At 30.4% G+C, this 11,364-nt stretch overlaps 1 protein-coding gene across 1 annotated transcript in view; it reads right to left on the bottom strand.

The window, feature by feature from the left end:
• Positions 1-10,104: 10,104 nt before the first annotated feature.
• LOC110112550 (embryogenesis-associated protein EMB8-like) overlaps positions 10,105-11,364 on the bottom strand; it is a 57,107-nt gene continuing 55,847 nt past the window's right edge. Inside the window, exons 12-14 of the mRNA XM_020844807.2 lie at positions 11,279-11,362; positions 10,867-10,933; positions 10,105-10,781 (exon numbers count right to left, since the gene is read on the bottom strand). Of these exons, the coding sequence (XP_020700466.2) occupies positions 10,326-10,781; positions 10,867-10,933; positions 11,279-11,362 (607 nt within the window). The 3' untranslated portion in view covers positions 10,105-10,325. The remainder of the gene's footprint in view (positions 10,782-10,866; positions 10,934-11,278; positions 11,363-11,364) is intronic.

Here is an 11,364-nt window from a genome sequence, read left to right as displayed (position 1 = left end):
GAAAATATGTCAACTCATCCATCATACTCATCTAAAATTCACTACTCATAATGGAAGAAAAACCTTTCCATAAATCATCATTTATGGATCCTAAAAAAATAACATCCATATATATCAAAACTATGAGTACATTATCTCTAAATTTCTTGATAAATAGGGTGTTGTATATAATACCCTTAACAATAGATTTTTCAATAAAAATTTTCTATGCCTATCATACCACACCCTAAGTTCTTGCTTAAGCTAATATAACGCTTGCTTAAGTTTATAAATATGATTTATAAAGGCTAAATTCTCAAAACTAGGGGGTTATTCTACATACACATGTTTCTTAATCATCCTATTTAGAAAAGCACTCTTTACATCCATTTGATATGACATAGATCCCTTAAAGCAAGCAAATGTTAATAGTACTCTTATGGCGTCTATTCTAATAACTAGGGAAAAAACACCTTAAAATCTAGCCCTTTGATTTGGTTGCTTTCATTTGCTTCCAATATAGTCTTATTCCAAACTACTAATCTAGATTCATTTATTTATTTCTTTAACTAATTTAGTTCTTACAACACTTTGATCAATGGGTTTAGTCACTAATTTCCACAAATCATTCTTAATGAATTGAAATAATTCTTTTTGCATCCTTACAATCCAAAATTCATCTCCTAAACCTTCTTTTATGCTAATGGGTTCTGCCATAGAGATGAATGTTATGTGGCTAACTTCCTTTTTAAGACCATGCCTAGTCCACTCATGTGGAAGGATCTCCTAAGATAAGTTCTCTAGTGACTAAACACATATCTCTACTCACTAGGAAATGGATCTTAAACTTCTTTATCCTTTAATATCATTTTTAACTCTTTGGGCTATGTCTTCTTCTTCTTATTCTACATTAATCATTTTATCTTTAAAAACTTATCAGATTCATCAAAATTAAAATGAGTGGATTCCTCACTAACTAAATTTTTTTATTAAATATCATGTATGCTTTATCTACTGAGGAATATCCTAAAAATACTACTTCATCTACCTTAGCATCAAATTTGCCTAAATGAGATTTTCCATATTTTAAAATGAAATACTTATGTCCAAACATATACATATGAGATAAATTAGGTTCTCTACCTTTAAGCAACTCACAAGGTTCTTATTTAACTTAGATCTTATGTTTACCTTATTAAGCACATAGCAAGAAGTATTCACTACATTTCCTTAAAAGTACTTTGGTAAACTATACTACTAAGCATTGCCTTAATAGCCTTTACAAGTGCCTTACTTTTCCTTTTCTGCTATACTATTCCATTGTTGTATTCTACTTGCTAAAAAGTTATACTTTATACTATATGCTTGATAAAATAATTCAAATATTTTTATTCTCTAATTTACCCCATGATAGTTAAAGATTGTGGAAATTAGACAGCCCATTTTTTCTTTGAATCCAACTTGAGAATGTTCTAAATTCCTAAAATGAATCACTTTTTTGTTCAAGAAATTTAACCCATGTGTTTCTAGAGTAATCATTAACAATCACAAATCTAAATAATTTCTCCCCCATACTCATTATACTAATAGGTCCAAATAAATATATATGAAGTACTTATAACAGTTTAATGGTGATTATATCCATAGAAATGAAGTTTTGGTTTGCTTCCCTAATTGGTATGCATCATATAGATGTTCTTTAGAAACATTAACTTATGAATGCCTCTAACCAATTCTAACTGATTGATCTTCATAAGAGTCTGCATGCTTGCATGATATATTCTCCTATGTCACAACCATTATTTATTGATAGTAGATTTCAAATAGTAAGCATTATTAGATTTATTAATGTAGTTCAAGTCAATCATGTATACATTATTAATCCTTAATCCTTTTAATATAATTTACAATTTAATATTATTAAGAATTTTATAGAAAGGAATTTTATATTAAATTATTTTCATATAACAAAGTATACCTTAGAACTTCATAAAGAAGAACATTTTAAATAAAAAAACAATTAGCTATATCTATTCTACCTTCTCCCACTACCTTTCTTCTAGTTTTATCACCAAATGTTACATTTCCTCTATTCTTGTCTTCCAGCATGATGAATTATTTCAAGTCTCCAATCTTGTGTCGTAAACATCCACTATTTAGGTACCATATGCTCTCACAAGACTTGTTGTGAGTGTACACCTACAAAATTAATTACAATTTAATTTTGGAAACCCAAGTTTATTTAGGTCTCACCTTATATTATAATGAATGTATGTTATGTTATGCAGATGATGTCCAGGGACGCCAAACTAAATGTGATCTATGGTAGATTTTGTGTGTGCAAATGCATGCAATATGCACTAATATGCCACAAGAAAAATATTTCACACCTAATAATGGATGAACTAATCTATATGAAGAGTAATGTAGCTTTTTATAGGATGGTGGTGCATGTTATAGCTTAATTGTTGGCTTCTCGATATGTGTAAGCCCTTATGCATTTACTACAAAGGCTATGAAATTTTGTTAGCACTTTTATATATACCTGTCTCTACTTTAAATGCAAGTTCATATTCTTTTAAATGTAATGAATCTCTCTCTATTTCTTTAAATGCATCTTCTAATGAGCTATGCTCTTTATTTAAGGATTCATACTTTTATTCTGATGCAATATAATCAATTTTTAAATTTGTGTAATTATTAATAACATTAGTATGCTCTACTTTCAAAGTGAAATATTCTCCTTTAAGATATGAATGCTACTTTTTATTTTTTTTTTATAAATTCATAGAATTATTCTGAAATATAAAATTAATTATACATCATAAGATAGAACATATACCTAGTCACTATCAAAGTCACCAGTGTTATCCTTGGTCATGAGGCATAATTTTGTTACTTCCTCTTTAGCTTCTATTTCTAATGATTCTAAAACTGAGTTTGCCCAATAAGCCTTTTGTGTTTTCTTATTTCCCCTCTTTATAGTTCCTTTCTCCTTACCTTTTCTTTCTCTGAGTTATTCTTTATGTTTACGCATTCAAATTAGATATGACCTAGATTCTTACATTCATAACAAATAATGTCAATGGTAAACTTGTTTAACTTCACAATTTTACCTTGATGTTTGTCATTATGGTGCCTTTTCTTGTGTTTAAAAAATGTTTGAACTACCAAGTCATCAACATAATGTCCTCATTTTTATCCATTAATCATTGCTTTCAGTATCATCAACTTTAAGTGCAATTGCCTTCTCCTTTTTATTTTGACCTACATATTCATTTCTTTGACTAACCTTTAATTCATAAGCAATCAAAAAACTATGTATATTATCAGTAGAATGAAAATTTAAATTGTTAGACTCAGAAATTATAGTAACATTAGGAAGATTCAAGTAAATAATGAAAAATCTTATTTACTTTTTTAGCATTAGATATATCTTTTCCCAAAGCATACAATGATGCAATATTTTTTGTGAACAGAGTATACATGTCAAAAATATATTTTCTAGGTTGCATGTAAAATAATTCATACTCTTGTAAAAGTAAATTCATGTGAAATTATTTTACTTCACCACTTCCTTCATATGTTATGCAAAACATCTCACAAATATCTTTACCACCAGCACAAGTTGAGACTCACATGTAATCTTCATATTTTTAAGCATAAAAAAAAGTTGAGGCATTTTGCATTTAGTTGAGCAAGATCATGATCTTTAACAACCATTCAATAAAAGGCATTTCTACTTTAAAGCCATTCACAATTCTGAATGGTAAAATATAAGAAGATTTAATTATATACCACATATAAAAATCTATGAATTATAGAAAAGTGGACAAACAATTTTTCCAGAAATTAAAAGTAATATTAGCAAATAAAGGTTATTGAGTAATAGAATACCCTTTTGAGATTTTATGATTTCCATAGTGTGCCATGTGGATCTACTTAAGTTGTTTAAACCTAACAAAGTTAGAACCCCACTCTGATACCACTTGAAATTGTTAGGTGCACCAAGCGGGGGGTGAATTGATATTTTAAAACTTTTCTTTTACATAGAAATCAAATCAAAGAAACATGAAGAAAGCTCCGTAGAGAAACTATTCTCCCTTACTAGGTGGAGAATAAACTTTCTAGACTCTTTTAAGACTAAAGAATCTCCCTCTTTTTCCCTCCCAGCTTTGCAGAGATGTCGCTCCCACCTCTTTGCTCCACGCTAAGAGGAGATGCTGCTCCTAGCATGGTAGAGATACTAATGTCACCTTTCACCTCTAAGAGCGGTGTATATATTAACCCTCCTTTAGCTCCTTGATACATTAGAGATGTCCTAACATCCTCGACCAATAAATCTTTAGCCTAAAGACTTTCCCTAAAGCACTTTTCTAAGAACTCTACAACCAAAACATGGAGGACCCAAGGTGCGGCTGAACAAAATAATCATGTGAATCCCCTTGTAGCCCTTAACACACTCAAGGTAAAACTCCCTTAACCTCACCTTCTCTAACTCCCCAAATGGCTTGGACTCTCCCATGAGTAAGGAGACTCCCCTCTACTTCTCTTGGGCACTGTCACAAGAAAATGCCCTCAACTACTCAACTTTAGACCCACATGCCTCTATTCTTGAGTTAATAAAATATGTTCTTAAAAAATGTGAAATTTTAAAATAATTACTTTGATCATATATTATGATACTCATACCATATAGTATGATTAGTTCAATTTTATCACTGATCATCCTATATAATGTACAGTAGTATATTATAATTAGTTATATTGAATTATAGATCATATAGGACAAACTAAGGTTCAGTCAGCGACCTCTCTGTTAGATTATCCTATATGATATAAATTGTATAAATTAAACATTAATTAATATCTAATCCTAATTTTACTCCTTCATCTATCAGATTAAATTAACAAATATTCATTAATTTTCATACAGTGCAAACCACTTATAGTGCAATCAATTCAAATTTTTAATTTCAAATTTGCCTGATTTTGGTTACATAAATTTGACGATGAGGTTTATCAAAATATCTAATCATCCTATATGATTGAATTTCATATAATATTATTAGTTATAACTTAATTTAATTTATTTGATTTAATTAAATAATGAATTAATTTCTATTTGAACAAATCTTAAAGTATGATTTGTGTCATACAGTATAATTAATAAAAAATTTCAAGTATTTAATATTTATCCTCCCTTGTAAGTGTATTCTCAGTTATCATGCCAACATACAATTAATACATAAAATAACTAAAGAAAGTAGAAAAGAATAGAATCTATCAAACATAGATAGACTTGGACCCTTATACTACACTATCTTGAGTCTTAATTCTTCAATTCTATTTGGTCTATGATGTATTTGAAATTTTTTGTGGCACATAAGAAAAGCATGTAATATATAAAGTAGGAATAAGTAAATGACCATCCAATAATATTTATAATCATAAAATTTAATAGTCGGGCTCCTGAATTTCATTAAGAGGTTGGCTATCTCCTTCATATGACATAAGATCTTCCACATTAAAATTTTGGTTGATAATTATGCCTTTTAGTAACTTATTAGCCTATGCATTCATGCTAATTTTCTTAATTATCACAAATGTCTTTAGATTGTAATTTTCAAAATTGAGTGGAAGTATATCTCTCATGACTTGTTTTATCAACACACAACCCCCAATGTTGAACTCTTTAAAAGTTTTATTTTTATTTTTTGATTCAACACCTTTTTCATTTGTAATTTCTAAATTAATATTTACATTATCGTGAAGGCTTTAAAAATCATGTGCAAATATAAATAGAAAATCAAAAAGAACATGTGTGGGGTTGTTAGCAAGATCAACTGGTTTTTTAAGATACTTCCCATAAATTATTATAAATGATGTTTAATTGGTGTCTCTAGAAATGGAACTATTTTAGGCTCTCGATTGTAGGTAAGTGAAGGTCCTAATTGCCTAAGCTCTTACCCACCAAAGTTCTGATGAGGTTTCCTAAAGATCAATCGACTAGCTCAGTTTGACTATTAGTTTAGGGGTTAAAGATTGAAAAAAAAAAAAATTTTTGTTCACATTAACTTCCTTAATATTTTTCATAAATAAGACACAAATTTGACATCTCTATTAGAAATAATTGTAAAAGGAATTCCATGGAGTCTAATAATCTCCATAAAGCATAATCTTAATAGATGTGAAACATCATTAGATTTTAAATAGGATAAGAAATGGGTCAATTTATAGAAACTGTCAACTACAACAAAAAACATTATGGCCTCAAGGAGTCTTAGGTAAACCTATGATTAAATCCATAGAAAGGTCTTATCATGGCCTAAAAGGAACATGTAAGGCATAATAATGTCCTAGTTTTTGCTTTATAGCCTTAACTTTCTATTAATAAAGCACTAAGTTACAAATCTCTCAACATTTCTCTTTAGATAAGGCAATAAAATCTTGATTTGAGATTAATAGTTTTCATCATACTAACAGGTCCGATAATAACTCTTGAATATAACTCCATGGAGAGAAGTCCTAAATAAGTCATGGGGATGCATAATTTCTTTCCTTTATATAAATGATAGGAGCAACACTTATGCTAAAATTTCTAATAAATGTTTAATTAAAGATATATAAGCCATGAAAACTATGGATATTAGTGATACTCTTTGCAACAAGCTAATCTAGGATAGCTTGAATCTTGGCTGAGACAGCTTTCCAGCCATCTGTATTTGCTATGAAACCTAGAAAAGTAACTTCAAACAAGTAGAAGTAATATTTATTTAAATTGACATAAATTTTATCTTCTCTTAACTTGAACAAGACTAATCTCAAGTGGCCTAAATGATATTTTTCTTTAGAACTAAAGATCAAAATGTCGAAAAAATAAACCACAACAAATGTCCCTATAAATGGCTTTAGAATTGTATTCATATGTCTCATGAATGTACTAGGAGCTTTGGATAATCTGAAAGGATTGACTAACCATTCGTATAAACCATTAGGAGTTTTGAAAGTAGCCTTCTATTCATCTCCTAGTTTGATTCTATTCTAATGATATCCACGTTTTACCTATATCGCTAAGAAATAAGTGGCAATTGCAAAAACATATAACATATCATCTAATCTAGGTATTGGAAATCTTTACTTAATTATAATGTTTCTGGTACATATACTATCTATACACATTTGTTAAGTGTTATCCTTTTTAGCTGTAAGTAGGGCTGGAATTATGCAAGGACTGTAGCTCTCTTAGATAAATCTTTTCGTAAGAAATTCATCTACTTGTCTTTTGGGTTCAACATGCTCTGGTTCATCCTATAATGGGTAAGATAAGGTAATTATGAACTAGGAAGAAAGACTATAGTATGTTATATGTCCCTTTAGGGTGGTAAACCATCAAGTAGGTACTAAGGATATAAATCCTAAAATTTAGATAAGAGGGGAGGTATATGATATTCAAAGGGTTTTGGAAAAACTTCCCTCACTTGAAGAAAATAATATGATGCATGTTCAAAAAACTCCTTTAACATAGTGTTAAATCATATCTTTATTGTTATAATGTCTATGGGTAGAAGTGCAAGAGTTTGGCTCAATAATTCTATGTTAGAGGTATCCTCCCAAAAAATAAGGGATAAAATTATCATAAGTACAAGTTTAATAATCGTCTTCTAGCTAGACTTGGGTTGTAGCTTAGAATTATTAGGCTTATGAGGAGGTGTGGGTTCTTATGCAAATGATTTGTTGGCCACTTGTGTGCTAAATCATTTAAAGGAGTTGGAAATATCCTATGTAGTGGTGATATTGATATTGTTTTACTAGACTTTACTGAAAATAACTTAATTGTCTTATCATTGAAGTTAAAAATATAAGTGTTCTCTCTATCATAATGAATGACATTTAGGTCATACAATCAATGCTTTCTAATAATATATGATTTATTTTCAAAGGTAGGATAACACGCAATATATGATCAACATATCTTCCTATTTTGATTAGTAATAAACACCTAGTTGTGATATGTAGAGATGTATGGTTTACTTAGCTAGCATGAAAAGGTTCTAGGTGGGGCACAATCTTATGGCTTTCTATAGTAATGGCATGAGTTAATATGAGCTCATTAGACTACCCACATATATAACCATTTTGCACCTCTTCTCCTTGTAAATTACATGCATGAAAAAAATATTTCTCCTTCTCTAATATTTTTCTATCTCCATATGCGAGTCATCATATCATTACACCTAAAAGGTCTCCCATATATTCAACTTCTTCATCAGATAGAGAAGAATCATCATGAATTTCTTACACCTTATCCTTTACTTTTTCTTCATCTATTTCTTCTTGAACCTCCTATAGGTACATTATTTTGGACTTGCACTAATGCTGCATATGCCCTTTCTTGTGATATATAAAATATATTATCCTTAATCATAGAGGATGTCTCAAGTATATTCCTACTATGTTAAGCACTTGATGAAAAAGATGTAAGTCTAGCAATAAACATTTCTATAAAATGTGAGGATGATTTAAATGATGAGTTTGGACCTCTAGTTTTAGATGAAGAAGATGCCTTCATATGCTTCTCTAAGAGTAGTAAAGCATAATGAAAGCATCATCTAGGATTTGAGTCCTGTAACTCAACATCATATCTAATCACACTCCTAAGATAATAGTGAATTTGTTAGCTAATTTCCATTCCTGATTCATGTAATTCATCCTAGCAATCAAATCTTCAAATAAGTTCATTTACTTGACCACCCGCATATTGCCTTGTCTAAGAGTCATCAATTGTTCATCTAATTTCTTGTCATGATTTATAGGATAATACATAGCCTTTAGCATCTCTTCCATCTAAACCCAGGTAAGAATTATAATTAGAAGACTAATGATCAATTTTATAAAGGAGTTACATTGAAGGAGAATAAAATTTAGAGCTAGATCACAAGCTCTTTAATCTATCAAGAGTTTTGAATCCAACTTCTACCAGTTTATTCTCTCTCTACAAACTTGGAGTTAATTTAAAGGTTATGTTGCCTTAGTTTAAATTTTAGAAAGATTGGTAAAAATTAGAGAGGTTTAGATTATAAGACATAGATTAGTTCTATCCAGAACAAACAAATATTATGAATATGACTATAATTTCTTGTGGAATGAGTGAAATTCAATAATTTCAATTGAAAATAATTAATGAAACTTACTAGATATGTTCCGAATGTTTTCATTTTTTATGAAAAAATTATTTTAATATTTTTTTAATGAAGTATTATTTATAACACAAAGAATTGAGAATTAAACCTAATTTGCTCTCCAAAAAGTTTAACTAGAACATCCCCAAATAAATTTAAGATTATTGAAGTATGGAATGTGGGCTATTGATCAAGAGATTTTGGTGAAATTTACTGAAATTTTGATTGGTCAAATAACAAGACTTGTCCAACAAATATGAATTTCTTGGCTAGGCCTTATAATAAATTTTTATGATGGATTACCCCTACTAGAACACTAGGAGGAACCTGCAGTAAATATATACATAAAATTAAAATCTGCTCACCAAAACAGTAAATCCAAAAAAATAATCGCTAACCTCATTGGAATTATCAACCACCAAACCTTATAGCTCTTTCGAATTCTCTACAAATGTGTAAGCACCATTAAATTATTCTCTCCAATGAAATTCTTATACAATTAAATTCTAATGAAACGACACCTCTTCATTCAAACATAAAACAAGAAAAAAAAAAATAAAGGAGAGGAGACGACCCCCTACTCCATGCTTGGGCCTCAATTGACGACTAACTAAACATTCACACTCTAGCATTGCAGACCCTTGCTACATTGAACATGACTTAAACATAATACAATAATTACTAACAAAGAAAAATATAAAAATATGAAATCCATAACATAAATAGCTCAAACTCATAAAATAAAAAAAAAGATGCAAATTCTCATGATTAATCCTACCATCTACTGATTATTTCGACTTATCAATTTTGTAGTCTAGACGAGTTCATGTTCCTATCATGTCATGTCAAGTTATCTATTAAATATGTGCGTAGACAAACTTGAGTCATAAAAATTTAGCAACTTGTTATACATAGTTAGAGATGTATTAATTAGAATAAACTATATGATGAAGCCACCAGTAAATTTATATTTTAGAAGCAATACTTTGCATTCGAGTTTCACAACAATGCTGCCTTTTTATATATTACAACGGCATGTGATTTGCAGAGGAAGAGAAAGGAAATCATCTAATACCCCAGCTGATATATTTGTTTATTCTATATTCATTTGTGAAACGAGAACCACCAGTTTTTAGTGCATACGATATCTACTTTTCGTATCATTTATCCTCTGCGTACTGAATGGGGCAAAACGCCCTTCAGCTTACTCCTAAATACAAAAAGAAGAGCAGAGCCAACCAGGGGCCACGATGAGACGATGGCTATGTAAGCAAGTAACCACAATGATTTTTGGCTTTGCCTTGAAAGCTGCTTGAGGCATGTCTTCATTGATGTGGCAGAAGCATCTTTGGGAGTTCGGACACCTGCATTTTCGTCTTCCGTCTGACCCGGACGCAAAGACATTAATGAAGGAGTATCAATGGCTCCACTGGCTGTGATATCAATGGCTCCACTTACAGCTTCTGCTTCAATGTCTCCCTGCTCATCATTTTCACCAGCAATGTCTTCATCTTCTGTTCTACTTCTCATTGCAGTAACTAATCCATCTTTTGTCAAATTTATATATGGGCTTTTATCAATGGAAGAATCCAGTGGAGTATATAGATCAGGGCTCTCCATCTGCAGCGTATTCAGTTTTCACAGATTGCATCACAGAAATTTTGAAATATGATCCAATTACACGTTCAGGATAGAGATAACACACCTTCTGTCCATGCATATACGGGCCAGAATGCAGAACAGAGAGAAACTCATCGACAGCTCTTGCCCACCTGCAAATAAAGAAAATACTCAACTGATTGGTAATTATTTTACTAGAAATGCAACTTTAGTGCCATTTCAAGTGTACATGCAACCATTATTCCTCTTACTCGGATACAGGAGAATATCCATTATTCCTCTTACTAGGCGAATTAACTGCAAGGATAGAATTAACTAAATATATTTTCTATAAAGACCTTTCAGAGCTTATTATTATTTATTTATTTTTTGCCATTATTCTTGGCCAAATTAGTCTTTAATGACACTCGTAAAAGGGCATAGAAGAAAAGGAAAAAACTAAACCGTGTACGATGGAAACATGTCTTTAAAAATATGTGGATTTTTAGGAGCCGTACCATACGCTGCTTGCAGTTATCCCTTCAAAATATCCAAGATGACCTCCATGGACTGTTGTTGCCAGAATAATATTCTTGTTTGCTCT

Source organism: Dendrobium catenatum, unplaced genomic scaffold (genome assembly GCF_001605985.2).
Source record: "Dendrobium catenatum unplaced genomic scaffold, ASM160598v2 fragScaff_scaffold_133, whole genome shotgun sequence".
NCBI lineage: Eukaryota > Viridiplantae > Streptophyta > Magnoliopsida > Asparagales > Orchidaceae > Dendrobium > Dendrobium catenatum.
The sequence above is the reverse complement of the archived record's forward strand: the minus strand, read 5'-3'. Positions and strand labels throughout refer to the sequence as shown.